Raw genomic sequence first — 19,019 nt, forward strand, 5'->3', positions numbered from 1 at the left:
AAGGCAGGAGGTGGCCAAAGTTCAAGGAAGAGCCAAGGCTGGGGTGGGATGGATGAAAGCCGCACGAGGGGAGCCGAGAGGCTAATGCTATGCTACCTCCTTTTTTCAGGGAACCGGACAGCACCTATTTTGATCTCCCTCCATCCAGCCATTCAGGGGAAAGCGAGGTGTCTAACCAAGCAGAGGTCACCATGGACGTCTTCCAGATGAGGAGTATGAATGAGTCCGTCTTGGTGAGCGCCGTTCAGTTACAAGAAAGACAGTCATTTTAAACAAGAGGTTGTTGGGCGCCAGGGGCTGGGAGTGAGATATGGAGCCTTTTACTTCTGTGGGTTCGGCTACACTGTGTGTGTGGGGGGGAGGCGGATTTCAAAGAAGGTATGCAAATTGCATTTGTATTTGCGTATCTTCTTCCGTTTGTTTTTTTTCCAGAAGAGGATTTTCTGATATTTGGCCCATCTACACAGGGCCAAATGTCGGGAAAAAACCCTCTTTTGGAAGCCCCGTTATTCCTCGTAAAATGAGGCGTACAGAGGGCTTCCAAAAGAGGGTTTTTCCAAACATTTGGCTCCATGTAGATGGGCCAAATATCGGAAAATCCTCTTCCGGAAAAAAAATGGAAGAAGATATGCAAATGCGAGCGCAATTTGCATACCTTCTTCGAAACTCCTCCCCACAGTGTAGCCGTACCCTGTGTTACTGGCTCATAAGCCAAACAAAGCCAGTGCTGATCCAAAGCCGCTGTATTAGTGCATGGAATAAGCAGGGTTCCTCCATATTTATTGTACTGCATTATGCAGTAACCTCATACAATGGCCAGGAAAACAGTATTATTTATTATTAGTATTACTTATTACTTATACTTAATATAATAATATAGTATTTCTACATATATTATATAAACATATAAAATAGAAAATATATATTAGATAAATAATGTAATAATAGCTATAACATAATATATTACTATAATAATAAAGTCATAAGTATTACTTATTAGTAAGTTTCACTGGCATGTCCAGTGAGGAGCCTGTTTGGGACAAGGGGACCGATAGGAGTGCTGAGCCTCTGGGCAAGGTGGGAGGGACTGATTCCTCATTCCCAAAAGGGGCGGGGCCTTGGGTGGAAGGGGTGGGACATGGGGCGGTTGCCTTCTTTGTCCCCTCCCCCACCCGTCGGCAGGCCTGTTCTCAGAACAGCATGTGGGTTCTCCGTCTGGAGTGGAAATCGCCTTAGTACAGCCTCCGTCAGCTTGACCGTGGGATGGCTCTCTCCCATGTCACCTGGCAGAGGTACAGTCGATTGACCCCGGTGGTCACCATTTCATTCTTGCCGGTAGTAACATCCGGCTAAAACACAGAGCACCTCTGGCCCCTTGATGCTGAAAGACTCCCCATCTGTGCACTCAGCAGGAGCAGCCATCCAAGGCCCCATAGCCCCAAGTATCCCCCATGGGAGCACCGTGCTAACATGGAAACCCGAGACAGGCAGGCAGAGGCGTGTTGAAGGAGGGGATATTGTAGCTGCAATAATTACAGTGCTCTAGTAGCTGCCGGGAGACCTTAGCATCATGCCTCTGCTTGCTGGGACACGCCAGCCGCAGGCTCGCTGCTACAACGAAGGGGGAGAACCGTGCAAGTGCCTCTTAACAACATGAATAACCTATAATTGTTCAAGTAGAAACACGCTGCGCGGGAAAAGTCATTTGTAAGGAAGTCTACAGGCTTAGCTCACTGGCAGCCCACTCCTGCCCCTGCGGAAGCGACCAGGCGCTTTGCCAGAGCTCCTTGCGGGAGCCAGACTGGGCTCTTCGTACCTTCGGGAGCTGCCTGGTTAGAGCCAGGATGAGAGCTGCCCCGTCTGTCGGGGAGAAAGGGTTTGAATCCTTTATTGGACGCGACTGATTCTAAATGGGGAGAGAGCAAAAGAAAACAGAAGCTTTCCAGACTGAGGGGGGCTTTGCTCCCTGATTTTCTTGCCCTGTTTCTAGCCGGGGCACTTGGCTGGGCATTTTTTCCCTCCTCACTAAAATTCATGCCCGAGGTGGCATTTCTTGACTTGCGTGAGCTCAGCCTAACTCGTGCGAGTAGCCAGTGATGTGAGTAAGATTTTGGTAAGATCAGACCCTGCATTTTGTTATTGAGGAACCTTCCCGGCAATGCCTAGAGGACAGTAAATTCATTCGTGGAGCAGAGGTTTAAAAAGCACCGCCTCTGTTTTCTCAGGAGGCCTCCCTCACAAGGCATCCCTGATCCAAAAGGTGCCATTTTGATTTTGCTCTTTTACGAGATGCCCCAGGAAAAGCCATAACACAAAGCGCAACGCGTATGTCTAGACTACATTGTTTTTTCGAAAAAACTTCACCTGCATCCACACTGCAATCGCATTCTTTGGAAATTAAATCGAAAGAAGGCAGGTGTTTTTTCAGCGCTGGTAAACGTCAAATTACAAGGAAGAATGCCTTTTTCGAAAGAGCTCTTTCAAAAAAAGGTGTGTGTGGACGCAGAACAGGGACGTTTTTCGAAAGAAGAGGCAGTCGAAAAAAGCACAGGTGCCCGGGTGGCCATTCTGTGAATAGCAATCAGGGCTTTCTTTCGAGAGAGCGTCCGTGCAGTCCGGACACGCTCTCTCAAAAAAGCAGGTTGCTTTTTCAATCGGGTTTCAAGGTGTGAATGCTCTCTTTCGAAAGAAGCTTGCAGCCAGACATACCCAAAGGGAGACTTGGACCAGTGCGTGCCAAAGCGTCTTTAATTATGGGACACAAACAGTTCCAAGAAGCAAACACTTGTGTTTGGAACCCCCAGATCTTCACAGCTAGCTCTGTAGGTTGTATTTGCCAATAACGCTGTATACTGGATGTGGCTCCTGGCTTGCCTGGATCTGACCCTGAGTTTCAGGACTTCCCCCCGCCAGCATTGGGGAGTCGGTGTTGGGGCTCCAGCCCTGAGACCACCAGACCTCCCACCACTAAGCCTGTTTCCCAGCAGCCCTCTCCCACACACTGAACCCCTCATTGTTGGCCCCCCATCCCAGATCATAGGAGGCCCACAAAATCTACTAGCTTGGCCACCCCTAGGTGTGCAGGGGGGATGTGGGGAGTGTCTTCCTGCTTTCCAGTTGAGGGCTGTATCAGTGAGGTGGTTTTTTTCTTCTCGCCTTTGTACAGCCCCCAACTGATATTTCTGTGGGTCAGTGGCCCCTAACCAAACAAGGTTCCCTGCCCCTGCTTTATAAGAAGCATTAAGGGGCATCATCCCCTTGAATATCACTGTACTCTGCAATATTTGCCCCTTCTCTGCTACAAATCACACAGAGGGTTACTATAGCAGAAAGTAGCAAGGGGGAATGCGGTTCTTTGTGCTTTTTTCTATTTCTTTGTGCACCTCTTAGCACTGTGTGTCCTCAGTTTCCCCATTGCCCCCGAACAGTTAGAGTGAGTTAGGCACACAGTCATGCGATGAGTTATTTGGTCCTGCCATGTGGGCGGGGGACTGGACTCGATGACTTTTCGAGGTCCCTTCCAGTCCTTGTATTCTATGATTCTATGATTCTATGCTAGTGCAGATCCCTGAGCCCATGAAGAGCCACTCCGATGCCAGGTTCTGGTGCACAGTCGTGCAATGAGCTATGCTAGTGCAGATCCCTGAGCCCATGAAGAGCCACTCAGAAGCCAGGCCCTGGTGCACAGTCGTGCGATGAGCTATGCCAGTGCAGATCCCTGAGCCCATGAAGAGCCACTCCGATGCCAGGTTCTGGTGCACAGTCGTGCAATGAGCTATGCTAGTGCAGATCCCTGAGCCCATGAAGAGCCACTCAGAAGCCAGGCCCTGGTGCACAGTCGTGCGATGAGCTATGCCAGTGCAGATCCCTGAGCCCATGAAGAGCCACTCAGAAGCCAGGCCCTGGTGCACAGTCGTGCGATGAGTTATGCTAGTGCAGATCCCTGAGCCCATGAAGAGCCACTCCGATGCCAGGTTCTGGTGCACAGTCGTGCGATGAGCTATGCTAGTGCAGATCCCTGAGCCCATGAAGAGCCACTCAGAAGCCAGGCCCTGGTGCACAGTCGTGCGATGAGCTATGCCAGTGCAGATCCCTGAGCCCATGAAGAGCCACTCAGAAGCCAGGCCCTGGTGCACAGTCGTGCGATGAGTTATGCTAGTGCAGATCCCTGAGCCCATGAAGAGCCACTCCAATGCCAGGTTCTGGTGCACAGTCGTGCGATGAGCTATGCTAGTGCAGATCCCTGAGCCCATGAAGAGCCACTCAGAAGCCAGGCCCTGGTGCACAGTCGTGCGATGAGTTATGCTAGTGCAGATCCCTGAGCCCATGAAGAGCCACTCCAATGCCAGGTTCTGGTGCACAGTCGTGCGATGAGCTATGCCAGTGCAGATCCCTGAGCCCATGAAGAGCCACTCAGAAGCCAGGCCCTGGTGCACAGTCGTGCGATGAGTTATGCTAGTGCAGATCCCTGAGCCCATGAAGAGCCACTCCAATGCCAGGTTCTGGTGCACAGTCGTGCGATGAGCTATGCCAGTGCAGGTCCCTGAGCAGCCACTCGGAAGCCAGGCCCTGGAATCGACCTATGTGCACCGCAGCATTGGAGCCTAAGTCAGAACCTCCGTGTCTGAAAAGACCCTTCGCATCAGCCGCAGGGGAGCAAGCACTTAAAAAGGAAACGTTGGGGCTCAGCTGTATGTGGACGAAAACATTGTCCTCACTCTGCGTGTGTAAGCAACAAGTAGCCAGAGGCAGTTTTATTACGAGCTGCAGCAAGGGAAAAACGGGTTCGGACGGGGGGGGGGGGGGAGCCCCCCTAGCTCCCCCCTCCGAGGCAGATCTTCGAACACAAGCAATTATGAAGCAGTTTCTATACTGTCCATTAGATATAATAACAACAACAATTAGTCTCCTTCCCATTCCAAACACCAGTGGCTAACAGTTATTTAGTTCCACTCAGATGCTCCTTATCTCAAGGTCCCTGCCAGAGTCAGCGTTCTGTTCTTATCTCCGGATGGAGGCGAGAGGCAAAGGCAGCTTCTAATTCCAGATCTCGCGTTGTCAGGCCACAGACTTAGCCTGACTCTTGCTCTCTTGTTAACAAGACCAAGATGGCTGCACACAAATTCCCTTCTTCCCTTTTCCTGCCTCCACATGTATGAGGGAGGGGCAATCTTTATGGTTAGTCAGTTGAAAAAGACCCAGGTTGGCTGAATCTCTCCAGTTACTGTATCCTGAGTGCCCCTCCCAAGCGAAGAACCGTGGGTGGAGCTGAGTTCCTCCATGGCTCTTGTACTGTGTGATGCCGTATTCTGGGACCTTCACATCAATAGCTAGAGTAAAGTCAATTCGTTTGTGGAGCAGAGGTTTAAAACCCCCCAACTACTCTGTATTCTCATTAGATCCCTCTGCTAAAGATGTTGGCGTCACTGATCTATAATGAGTAGGGTTGAGGAAACGACTCCCCCCTGATCCTGTGTCTTATAGGAATGGGCCCCAAACCAGCCGGAGGAAATACAGCTCACACCTTCCACATCATCCGGTGGAGCTGACCGCTCAGTGTCAACATTCTTATGCTCCCAACGGTTGCCCAGCTAACCCAGATGGCTCCATTATAAATCAGATTCTGCTATCCTGGCTCACACTGAGGGCACGTCTTCACTCGCCATGCCGGAGATCAATGTTCTGGCATTCGATTTAGCGGGTCTAGTTAAGACCTGTAAATCGAACACTGAAGGCCACTCCAGCCGGTGCCTCTACTCCTCACAGTCGTGAGAAGTAAGGGAAGCCGATGGGCACGTTTGCTCCCATGGACTGCCCCCTGTTAAGAAGGTGTCAAGCTGGAGCTGCAAACCTTAAGCCGACCTTCCAGGTCTAGTGTAGACACGGCCTGAGTAATACTTTACTCCACAAATGGCTCCACTGAGTGCCACTTCTGAAGTAAGGGACTGCTCAGTGTGAGGAAAGGTGCCAGAATCGGGCTCTGATCGAGTAAAATATTTGTCCCACGAAGTCTCATTGTCTCACCACAGTCAGATATCTCATCAGATTATGGCTTCAGGCATATTTTTGCCTGGGAAAGTTTTTAAGGGAGATACTCATTAAATAAGGTTTAAGAACATAAGAATGGCCGTACTGGGTCAGACCAAAGGTCCATCTAGCCCAGTATCCTGTCTGCCGACAGTGGCCAGCACCAGGTGCCCCAGAGAGGGTGGACTGAAGACAGTGATCAAGCGATTTGTCTCCTGCCATCTCTTTCCAGCCTCTGACAAACAGAGGCCAAGGACACCATTTTATCCCCTGGCTAATAGCCTTTTATGGACCTAACCTCCATGAAATTATCTAGCTTCTCTTTAAACTCTATTATAGTCCTAGCCTTCACAGCCTCCTCTGGCAAGGAGTTCCACAGGTTGACTACACGCTGTGTGAAGAAGAACTTTCTTTTATTAGTTTTAAACCTGCTACCCATTAATTTCATTTAGTGTCCTCTAGTTTTTCTATTTAGGGAACTAATAAATAACTTTTCTTTATCCGTCCTCTCCACACCACTCATGATTTTATAGACCTCTATCATATCCCTGTGAGGAGTGAGGATTGTGAATGCTGCCGTGGATGAAAACATCCGAGATGCCTGCTGCAACTTATTTATAAATGATCTAGAGAAAGGGGTAAAGAATGAGGTGGCAAAATTTGCAGATGATACCAAACTGCTCAAGATAGTTAAAGACCAAAGCAGCCTGTGAAAACTTCAAAAAGATCTCACCGAACTAGGTGACTGGGCAACATAATGGCAAATTAAATTTAATGTTGATAAATGTAAAGCAATGCACATTGGAAAAAATAATCCCAACTCTACATAGAATATGATGGGGGCTAGTTTAGCTACAACTACACAAGAGAGAGATCTTGGAGTCACTGAGGAAAGTTCTCTGAAAACATCCCCTTATTGTGCAGCAGCAGCCAGAAAAGCAAATAGAATGTTAGGAATCATTTATAAAAGGGATAGAGAATAAGATGGAAAATATCTTATTGCCTCTGTATAAAACCATGGTACGCCCACATCTTGAATACTGTATACAAATGTGGTCGCCTCATCTCAAAAAAGATCTATTGGCATTGGAAAAGGTTCAGAAAAGGGCAACAAAAATGATGAGGGGTTTGGAACGGGTCCCATATGAAGACACATTAAAAAGACTGGGACTTTTCAGCTTAGAAAAGAGGAGACTAAGGGGGGATAAGAGAGAGGTCTATAAAATCATGACTGGTGTGGAAAAGTGATTAAGGAAAAGTTATTTACTTATTCCCACAATGTAAGAACTAAGGGTCACCAAGTGAAATGAATAGGAAGCAGGTTTAAAACAAACAAAAGGAAGTTTTTCTTCACTCAGCACACAGTCAACCTGTGGAACTCCTTGCCAGAGGATACAGTGAAGGCGAGGACTTTAACAGGGTTCAAAAAAGAGCTAGATAGATTCATGGCGGTTAGGTCCATCAATGGCTATTAGCCAGGATGGGTAGGAGTGGTGTCCCTAGCCTCTGTTTGTCTGGAGGGGAGGGATCGCGTGAGGATTGCCTGTTGTGATCCCTCCCTCTGGGGCACCTGGCATTGGCCACTGTCGGCCGACAGGACACTGGGCTGGATGGACCTTTGGTCTGACCCAGTCTGGCTGCTCTTACGTTCTTATGCTGCTTCTGTATTGTCATGGCCCCGTCTGGGACACATAACAGGCTTCTCCTGCCCCCCTCTTGAACGGAAAACCTCCCCCGCTAGGCCCCTAACTCTGTGCACACACAGTGATGCACCCACGGGTCTGGCTGCTTCACTTGTTCTCTTGGCACTTCAGCCCTGCTTCAGTCTCGGGGAGGAGAGCAGGATCCTCTGCCTGTTCTTGACCAAGCCCCTTCCCCTCCCTCGGCCGAAGTCCCTGCCTCTTTCCACCCGAATGGCCTCCCGCCACGTCCTCCCAGCGGTGCGGAGAAGGGCAAAGCGTCATTCTTCATGAGGCAACACACGGAGAAGAGCTCCGACCGGCCTCGCTTAGAACCCTTCGCTCCATAGGGCTCCGCCGCTCTGCTGCGTGGTGTCAAAGCACCCTGCCAGCCAGGTTTGGTCTCCGCTTTCACTTGAACAGTGCTCAGAGCTCCTGCCCCTGGATCGCGTCTCCCTCCTCAAACCTCCTCCTTCCCTCCTCAAAGTCCTGGCTGTCTCCTTCCAGCTGCGCTTTCCCCTCCTCTGTGGGCTTCTTTGCCTCTTCTCCGCAGCCTTTGTCTGCCTGGCAGACGGAGCAGGTGGATGGCAAAGTGCTACCTGTGGTATTGCGCCAGCCCTTTGGCCGTGGCCTCTCTTCTTGTTATCTCTGTTATAATGTAGCCAGGCCCTGTGGGAACCTCTTACTGCTGCTGGGGGGTGGAGGGGAATGCCCACGTTGTACTGCAGGGCACAGGCCATGGGCTGATGAGCACAGAGGATTCCTAGCACCCTGGTGTAGAACAGAGGAGCATGTGCAGAGGGTGTAGCAAACAGCCAGTGCATGTTAGCACTAGCTTCATGGAATGAGCGGTTAGTAAACATTTGTACAAGCCCAGCTTAGGGACTCTATGTTATCTTGCCTAGCTCAGCGTGAGATGAGTCCAGCTGGTGCTGTCCATCACCCTGAAAGCATGGCAGGCTCACACGTGTAAAAATAAACACACCAAGACATGATCCTGTCGGCCTGAAATAAAGGTAGCACACGTGTGGAGCAGAGGACGACATTTCTGCGGGAAGCAGTAGCGTCTTATCGTCACAGCAGCCGGGACCCCAGGGTTCTACGTCTGGCTCTGCCACTGATTTGCTTTGTGACCCTTGGCAAGTCACTTAAATGCTCTACGCCCTGGCCTAAGCATCTGCAAAAGAGGCAGCACAGCGCTTCCTTACTTCATGAGCTGGGGGCTTGTGCCGCTCCGTTCATCCGTCTTGGTAAAGCCTCGCAAACTGCTCTGGCGGAAGGTGGTGTCATTAGAGATGTGATGTGAATTCCAACCCAGTTTCTAGTTTCTCGGAGAAGCAAAGACAGCAGATCCATGAAGTGGGTGGAGCAAAGTGGCCAGGTGACGTGTCAGGACATTGGCTGGATACCACATATTACAGGCTCTTGGCCTTGGCCCTGCATGATGGACAAGGCGTGGGAGCTCGTGTCTTTAATTGAACCAGCTTCAGTCGGGGGAGAGAAGTGGTGTCGAGCTTCCACGGAGATCTTCTGGTCAAGCCTGCAAGCTTGCCTCTTTCACCAACTGAAGTTGGTCCAATCAGGGTGCGTCTACACTGCACCATTATTTCGAGATAACAATGCGAGCATCCACACAGCCATTCCGTTATTTCGAAATAATTTCGAAAAAACAGACGGCTTATTCCGAAATCTGTAAACCTCATTCTACGAGGGATAATGCCTATTCCGAAATAGCTATTTTGAAATAAGGCGTGTATAGACGACCCACTGCTGCTAGTTCGAAACAGCCCCTCCCCAGGGCCATTCTAAGTTATTCCTCCCCAGTGCCTCCGGGGGCTCTAAATGGAGATAGCACGTCTACATTAGGGGAGCCTGCCTCGGACTTATTTTCAGGCTTCCCTGCGGTGTAGATGTGCTGTTTCAAAATAAGCTATTCTGGAATAGTTTATTTTGAAATTAGTGTACAGTGTAGACATATCCTAAAAGACAGGCCCTCATCTGCCTTGTCTCACCCATATCCTGGGACTGCACAGCTGCTATACCGCTGCATTCTTCTCCCAGCAATTCAAATGACAGCGAAGCTCCTGAATGTGCCATGCAACAGAGCTGCATCCTCTCTCGTTTTTATCCTCACTAAAGACGTCTTTAAGTCCCCTTCCCTGTCGTCACCTCAAGCTTTTCACCTCTCGAAAGCAGCGTCCTAGAAGTGTTGTCCTGAATACTGGGTTATTGGTCTACAAGATCATGGGGTGGTTGGTATTGAAATTATTATTATCCATATTTGGTTCCTTGAACTACTAAGACTCAACCCACCTCCTCCCATAAGAAGAGACTAGACAGTGTGCGCCTGCCCGGCTGTTGAAGGGTTTCATTCAAACGCCCGAGCTCCTGCAGTTTGCTGCTTCTCCGCCCACCTGTATTTGCACCTGCAGGTTTCACAAGTACATTGTTCGTTGTGTTCAAGGAGGAGGGCCACCTTGTTTGTACCTTAATGAGAAAAAATAGTGCATGCTGCCCTTTTGTGGTGATACCTAGACCCCCTTGGGGCCCACAGATGTGACTCCAGGGGCTTATTTCAAATAGAAAATATTGGGCTGTGGTTTTGATTGACACTGCAGGTCAAGGCACAGCAAAATACTTGCACTGTGGACTGGTTTTTTTTTTTGCAACAGTCCATAATGGTGTATGGGAACAGAGATGGGCTTAAACTGCAGCAAGGGAGGTTTAGGTTGGACATTAGGAAAAACTTCCTAACTGTCAGGGTGGTGAAACACTGGAATAAATTGCCAAGGGAGACTGTGGAGTCTCCATCATTGCAGATATTGAAGAGCAGTTTAGATAGACATCTATCAGGGATGATCTAGACGGTGCTTGGTCCTGCCGGGAGGGCAGGGGACTGGACTTGACGACCTCTCGAGGTCCCTTCCAGTTCTACTATTCTATGATACTCAGGCGAGGAAATTGCACATGCAAGAGCAATTGCAACAAGAGAATGGTTATCTGATCGATGCAAGCACAAAAGTACACTAGGATTTTGGAGATGCGTGTTGAGATGGGTTAAAACCACAGGAGTCCCCATGGGGGTTGTCCTGCAATGTGCCGATCATGCCACAGACTGTCTGGCCCCCCCCCCCCCCACTGTCCTGCTGGGCCTGGTCCTCTGGCCTCTTCTAGACACAGCACAGAGTTGGGGTTACTGCCCCCTTCAGAGCAACGCAGGCACTGAACCAGACAGAACAGCTCTGGGAGGACTCAGTTCTAAGGGCTCAGCACCCAGGAAACCAACCCCCAAACGGGACCAAACCCCCAAACAAATCCATCGTACCTCGTGTAACAGTTTTACACAGTGACAGCAAAAAGCCAGCCCACTTTATCAATGAAAGAGAGAGGTGCACAGTGGTTGCTTCCTCCCAGGTAACAATTATTTACACTGGGTCTGATAATACACAGAAGGCTGTGTCTAGACTGGCCAATTTTTCCGGAAAATCAGCCGCTTTTCCGGAAAAACTTGCCAGCTGTCTACACTGGCCGCTTGAATTTCCGCAAAAGCACTGACTTCCTACTGTAAGAAATCAGTGCTTCTTGTGGAAATACTATTCTGCTCGGCTATGTCTAGACTGGTATGATTTTCCGGAAAAGTTTTACGTTAAAAGCATTTTCGGAACAGAGCATCTAGATTGGCACGGAGGCTTTTCCGCAAAAGCACTTTTTACAGAAAAGCGTCCGTGGCCAATCTAGATGCGCTTTTCCACAAAAAAGCCCCAATCACCATTTTCGCGATCGGGGCTTTTTTGCGGGAAACAAATCTCAGCTGTCTACACTGGCCCTTTTGCACAAAAGTTTTGCCCGAACGGGAGCAGCATAGTATTTCCGCAAGAAGCACTGATTTCTTACAGTAGGAAGTCAGTGCTTTTGTGGAAATTCAAGCGGCCAGTGTAGACAGCTGGCAAGTTTTTCCGGAAAAGCGGCTGATTTTCCGGAAAAACTGGCCAGTCTAGACACAGCCCTCCTGTTCAGGCAAAAGTCCCTTTTGCGCAAAGCTTTTGCACAAAAGGGCCAGTATAGACAGCTCAGATTTGTTTTCCGTAAAAAAGCCCCGATCGCGAAAATGGCGATCGGGGCTTTTTTGTGGAAATGCGCGTCTAGATTGTCACAGACGCTTTTCCGCAAAAAGTGCTTTTGCGGAAAAGCGTCCGTGCCAATCTAGACGCTCTGTTCCGAAAATGCTTTTAACGGAAAACTTTTCTGTTAAAAGCATTTCCAGAAAGTCATGCCAAGCTAGACGCAGCCAGAAGTGTTTCTATTAAGTATAAAACGTAGGATTTAAGTGGTTGCAAGTGAAAACAGTCAGATCAAAATAATTTCCTAAATTAAAATGATCTATTAGGGATGATCTAGGCAGTGTTTGGTCCTGTCATGAGGGCAGGGGACTGGACTTGATGACCTCTCAAGGTCCCTTGCAGTTCTATGATTCTATGATATTATGGAAAAATGCTTAGCTAGTTCTAATCCACTAAGAAACATGGTACGTGCAAGTTCTTAACCTAAATAGCTGTTCTCATTACAGATAAAAACTTCAACTTAATAAAGAGAAATGCAAAGTGCTCCACTTAGGAAGGAACAATCAGTTCCATACATACAAGATGGGAAGCGACTGTCTAGGAAGGAGCATGGCGGAAAGGGATCTAGGGGTCATAGTGGACCACAAGTTGAATATGAGTCAACAGTATGATGCTGTTGCAAAAAAAGCAAATATGATTCTAGGTTGTATCAACAGGTGTGTTGTAAGCAAAACTCGTGAAGTCATTCTGCCGCTCTACTCTGCACTAGTTAGGCCTCAGCTGGAGTACTGTGTCCAGTTCTGGGTGCTACATTTCAAGAAAGATGTGGAGAAATTGGAAAGGGTACAGAGAAGAGCGACAAGAATGATTAAAGGTCTAGAGAACATGACCTATGAAGCCAGGCTTCATGAACTGGGCTTGTTTAGTTTGGATAAAAGAAGATTAAGGGGGGACATGATAGCGGTTTTCAAATATCTAAAAGGGTGTCACAAGGAGGAAGGAGAAAATTTGTTCCTCTTGGTTTCTGAGGACAGGACAAGGAGTAATGGGCTTAAAGTGCAGCAGGGGAGGTTTAGATTGGACATTAGGAAAAAATTCCTAACTGTCAGGGTGGTCAAATATTGGAATAAATTGCCAAGGGAGGTGGTGGAATCTCCCTCTCTGGAGATATTTAAGAACAGGTTAGATAGACATCTGTCAGGGATGGTGTAGACGGAGCATGGTCCTGCCTTGAGGGCGGGGGGCTGGACTCGATGACCTCTCGAGGTTCCTTCCAGTCCTATGATTCTATGATTCTATAAGTCAGAGTTGGTCTTTGCTCTAGCTTGGGTCTATAGCTTTTCAGAGCTCTTCACGTATCCTTTTAGGGTGGGCAGGCTGTTTCACAGGCCAATTGAAGAGAAAAGCTGATTGTTTCTCATTGCTTAAATAGATTTTCCCCCAGATCGGGAATCTTTTGTTTGGCTCCTCCCATCCCATGGAAAAATACCAGGTTCAGGATGGATTCCAGTACCAGATGGCATGGTCACATGTCTTTTTAGGACCAATCACTGTTTGGGCTTACAAAACAAACAAGACTATTCACAGGTTGTTGTTTTGATCACCGAGCCATTAAGTTGCCAGGGCATCAGTATTGGCCCTCATTAGCACAGTTAGCATTATAATCAGATTCTCCTACTTCATATTTCTGTCTGAACCAGGGGTAGCTCCACGGATCCTGGGCTTGTCGGCCCTGGCTTTCTACCCCATGTTCCTGATGGGATTGAGGAGCCTGCAAGGGTACTGAGCTATAGTTCCATTACGTTGTCTAGCCAGGCGTGAAGTGCATCTCATGAAGGTGTCTCCTGGGGAGTTGGCTCAGTGTGCCAGCCCCTCTCGTGTCTCCGGAGGAGAGCAGGCTAAGTCTGAGCTAGCACATGTCAGCGGGTGTTTGCGGCAAACCTGCCCAAGACGAGCTTGCCAGTGATTCGTTGGGCACACAGCCTTTTCCCCATGGCACGTTCCATTCCCCCATGGCATATTGCTAGGCTGTGAGCAGTTTGGAAGAAGGATAGGCGGAGCAACTTAATGCCCTAAAAAATTTTGAATATGAACTTAAGAAATGCTAAACAAATGAGTCTGCATCCGCAAAAACAATGAGGAGTCCTGTGGCATCTTACAGACTAACATTTATTTGGGCATCAGCTTTCGTACCGCTTCGTCAGAGGCCTGGTCAACTCCATGCACCTGGCAAAGTGGTTTTACCCACAAAAGCGTATGTCCGAATAAAGCTGTTAGTCTTTCGGGTGCCACAGTGGTTTAAAGAAGTGGGGAAATGTGGTCTATTTTCCCACTAGGTCCAATTACTAGTGTGCAGTAAAACTGTGAAGACTTGAAAGTTGTCTTCATACATTTCTCTGCTTTGCTTTGGTCTAGAAGTGTTTATACACAACTTCAGCTACAGTAACTGCATAGCTGAAGTCGAAGTAGCTTAACACGGCTTTAGGTGCTGTCTACGCTGCAGGAAGTGGAAGGAAGGACACTCGTCCTTCAACTTTCCATACTCCTTGTGAAATGAGGGTTTCAAAAGTTGGAATAAGAAGCCCGTTATTTCGAAATTATTTCAAAATAACAGGCTTGCTGTGTAGACACATACTCTGTTATTTCGAAATAAGTGTGCAGTGTAGACATTGGTGAAATGTCCTTGGAATGGAGGGGTTGGAACAATTTTTAGAATGGGGGTGCAATTGAAACACAGTGTCAACCCTGTATCTTTGTGGTATCTCACCAGTTCTGTTTGCAGAACTAGCCATATTCAACTGGCCAAATAGCCACATGTGCCTAGTGGCTAGCGTGTTGGACAGCACGGCTTTATATAGCGGAAACCATTTCAATCCAGGTAGTGCTTCAGCACCCCAAAAACCTCTAGTGCCAGCACCCATGGCTGGGAACAGGCACGGCAGGGAGACGTCTCACATCCTGGGTGAAGCCAGGTCAGGACTCCTACCGGGGTGGCCTTTCTCACCATGGTGTGTTGTTTCTGCTTCCAGTCCTGACGGAAACGAGGGACAGGGGCAGATTGCGTTGGGGAGGGAGGGTTAGGGTTAGCAACATTCAGATCTGCACACGGACGTGGTTCAGGGTCGTTTCTAGGAGGGGAAGACATTTCTGGTAAAATTCTCACCCTCTCCAAACCCAGACCTAATTTTTAGCAGCCAGGAGTCCTACAGCCTCTTTCTCAGATTCTGCCAGTGCTTGGTAGTGAAAAGATGAAAACGGAAAAGACACGGGGCCGCTTTGGCCACAGCATTGATTTCCAGCAATTATTCAGCGCCGTTGGGCTAGGAATTGATCCTTCCCTGGACAGATCTTGTTCTGCCACAATACCTGGGGGGTTGTGAGGCTGACAATGCACCTGGGATTGCGGGTTAATAATAGGGCTTATTCTTAAGGCGGAATCTCATGTTATAAAGTCCAGGAGCGAACAGGCAAGAAGATACTAATCCCGTTAGAGTGCAGAGATGGCTAATTATGCCACACGGGTGGTGTGGTATGGAGTTAAATGCTATAGCTGGGTTAACAGTTGGATAACTGTATGGCCCATGCGCATCTGTGGCTCTCCCTGCTAAGAGACAGGGCATCAGAGCTCCCACTTGCGGCTGTAAGCTGGTCACCCGGGCCCTACATGCAGAATTGCCAGAGATCTGGTGAGTCTTTCGTCTCCTTCTGAAGCAGCAGGGAGAGGCCTGCTGCAGGCAGGTGATGGGCTAGTGGTTGTAGATGGCGGTGGATGGCTTTTGCAGCGGAGAGCAGACCGTCCCCTTCCTTGGAGGGTGGTGCACACAGGGAGCATTGGAGGGGCATCTTGTTGCGTCCCCAATGGGCTGCTCTATTCAAGGAGCCTGACTGTTGTGCTGCTCTCTGCTGGGGTCACTAATCGGGGGACTTGACACCCGTGCTGTGGACCGTGGCGCTCTTCCTCTGTCCACCTCTACTTCCCCTCTCGCTAGGAATCACCCTCGCTCCCAAGCGGGCCTCTGCCCTGAGGCGCTTTCCTGGACCACCCTGTCCATTGACTTGTCTTGAGCCAGCCCTAAAGCTTTTCACAACCAGACGGGGGTTTCCTCCGGCCTCAGAAACTGGCAACTCCAGAGTCAAGGCCCCTGAGTGGGGCAGAGGTCTGTCAGACTCCAGACACGGCTTAGACGGTGAATGCCTCAGGGTTTGCCTCCAGCCACGCTGTTGTTTGTGCCCATAGTTATTTTTTCATATCTTTCCTGGGCGGCTGGCAGGTGAGACCTGTCACCATGACCATTCACGAGCTGCATGTGACTTGAAGGACTCTTGTAGTCTGGGTTCATGTTGGAAGACAATTAACAGTGTTGACGTGCAGCTGGGTAAAGAGAAGTCTTGGGATGGTTCTAGTCAGTTCTTTGGTAAGCTCTGGGGGTGGGCAGGTGGGGGCTCAGGCTTGTTAAGGGAGGGTAATGACATAAGGATGGATATGGGGGAGGAAAAGTTGGGTTACTGGTGAGGGAGAAAACCCAGGGAATCAGCCACCCATCAGCACCCACCTCGCTGTTCTGTGGCTCTGAACCTCTAAGAACTCCCTAACAATGAATGCACGTGTCTGCTCTTCCTCGCAGTATGTCCCTGGCTTTTACTCTTTGGTTAATGGACCCTGTGCTGCTATTTAGCTTGGGCTGCCGTGTTGGAACAGGTGTGTGGCTGGGAACGTCCCTACTGATTCCTGAGCAAGGCAAACTGCTCCTTTATCTCCCAGAGATAGGGATATATCCCTCTTGGGTCCTTGCGAGATGGTTTCCTAGATCTGTAACCCCATGAGCTCACTGTGCCTCTTTCTGCATTGTACTCTTAATCAACATCCGCCCTTCAGAAGCAAAGGAAGGGAACCCTGTGGGTGTCATATGGAGAACAGACCAGAGGAAGAAACTAAAAACAACCCTCACCGTATATAATATTCATGGGTGGCGAGGAGGGAGTGAGAGAGAGAGATGAGGAATAGATAGATTGGGCATGTATGGGGATGGAGAGAGAGGGAGAGATTGGGTTTATGGGGATAGATAGATAGATAGATAGATAGATAGATAGATAGATAGATAGATAGATAGATAGATAGATAGATAGATAGATAGATAGATAGATAGATAGATAGATAGATAGATAGATAGATAGATAGATAGATAGATAGATAGATAGATAGATAGATGGGGTATGGGGTGGATAGATAGATGATCCATCAAAAGAATAAAGGCCAATGTCTACATTTGCCGAGCTCCAGAACCACAGTACTTGGGTTAGTTCAAATCTAACTGCCTTGTTCTGCTGATAAAAGGTGCAGCTCAAATGGCTTTTAGCTCCATTGATCCTCTAACAAGCAGCTTTTGGGCATTAAATCCAGCTGAATTTAATTCTGGGGAAGGACCCTCAGACTCCCCCTCGGTGGGGACATTTGGTACAATCCAATACATCATTGGGCAAGCCTCAGCCTGCCCTATGTTTTAATGAATAGTCATGAGGGAGAGAAAGGGGTGGGCCTGAGTTTTGTTGTTAGATGCAGATGACAGAACTAAGGGAGATGGAAAAAGCGAGAAAGCCAACAAACTGCAGACAGGTAGCCAGCCCAGCATCCCCGGGGCTACCTTCCTGGTCACTTGCCCTTGTCTTTATGTTCCATTATCGCATGCCGATTAATACCCTCTTTATTTTTTCCATCCTCCCCTGACCCCATGACTCCTGTGGCGGGAAAGTTCCTAGTTGTTTTTAAATTCCAAGAAGACTAAAATGCTGTATATTAGCGACCCCATGCAGCATTACACCACGGTAGGTGCTACCTTTTTTGAATGGCATTTGATTGATTACTTTTCCTCCAAAGGGAATGCCCTCCTCCAAGGAAGGCAGAAGGCTCTGCAGAATATGGCGCTCGTATTCTGGTTTCCTGACTTTTGTGCCCGTTGCTATGTGCTATCATTCGGGCAGGGTGACTCAAGGCAAGAAGGGGCTGATGTAGGACTGCAGTTGGGTGGGTGCTTGCTTACGTGCTCTTCTGCACATGCCACGGATCGGGTCCTTTCAGTACCAGGAGGCACTCCTCTGTTCTAAGCATCAGACAAGTTGCAACGTCAGAACGTTGCAAGATTCTACATCGGGATGGGGGAGGGGGTTTACAATGTTTGTCTACTTAGTTGGCATGTCTCTGGTGCACACTATTTATATCTGTGATGTGCATGGAGCTTTGCAAAATCTTCAACGTGATTTAAATCTTCAGCTGAGATAGCGGGTGGAGGCTCCTGTGTCCCACCGGAATACATCCGCCCAAGTCTCTAGACCTTGCATTGTGATTTCTCCCGAATCTTTGAGCAATGACAGCTCTGAGCTGCAGTTTAGAGAAGCAGTCTGTCTTCAAACTTCTTAGCTACTCAGCAGCACCAAGGTGCTGGTGCATCCTTCATTTGGGACTTGCTCATTTGCAGAAATCATGGGAACAATTGCATGCGTGTGTGTGTGTCCCTCGCACATTTCCAGGGTGGGAGATTATGACAATTAATGCTGGACATAGAGTCTCATCTCTATAAATTCAGCATAGTCTGTTAACAATATGATGCTCTTTTAATATACAAATTTTGTTTTGCTCTTCTTGTATTCAGGATATACAAAGCAAGAGTGCCCTTAATGTACATACAAGGTGAAGGAATGACACCTATTCCCAAATGTGTTTCCTTTTTAAATAACACAGAAATGTTTTCTGCGGACAGTTGTCTGTGGTATTTACTGATACATACATAAAGAGTGATACAGTGTTAGCAGTTCTTGATTGAAATTATTGAATTGCTTGTTTCTGCCTCCACATGTGGTGGAAACGCATGTGTTGGCTTGGTTTTGTATTGTAATTCTGTTACGCTTTGTGCCGTTCCTGCGATGATATTTCGATTTCATGTTTACATGTGGCTTTTTCTTTTAACTTGCAATCTAGTCATTCTCAAAAACCAGTGAAAGTTGTTTCGGGCACGGCAGCCGCCCCCGACACCCTCCGCTGACATTGGGGGATTTACAACCACAGTTTCCTATTTTTAAAAATAGTCTTGCGTCTTTCACTTGTTGCTTTGTGACTCGTTCACACAATCCCCACGGGAAATCAGCTATACAGGGGAAGAGGGAAACGGACTCTATCCAAAGTGCTTTCAAACGATGGAAAAAACATAATGGGAGGATAAGGGGGGCTGAAGGAAATACTTTTCCTAATCTCCATGGC

General features: G+C 48.4%; 1 protein-coding gene across 4 annotated transcripts in view; it reads left to right on the forward strand.

Moving 5' to 3' along the window:
• The window catches only part of TP73 (tumor protein p73), a 112,297-nt gene that overhangs the window by 30,197 nt on the left and 63,081 nt on the right, over positions 1-19,019 (forward strand). For all 4 annotated transcript variants that reach the window (XM_075906809.1, XM_075906811.1, XM_014574393.3 and 1 more), the window contains exon 3: positions 110-233. In XM_075906809.1, coding sequence (XP_075762924.1) covers positions 110-233 — 124 coding nt within the window. The remainder of the gene's footprint in view (positions 1-109; positions 234-19,019) is intronic.

Source organism: Pelodiscus sinensis, chromosome 23 (genome assembly GCF_049634645.1).
Source record: "Pelodiscus sinensis isolate JC-2024 chromosome 23, ASM4963464v1, whole genome shotgun sequence".
In the NCBI taxonomy this organism is placed as follows: Eukaryota; Metazoa; Chordata; order Testudines; family Trionychidae; genus Pelodiscus; species Pelodiscus sinensis.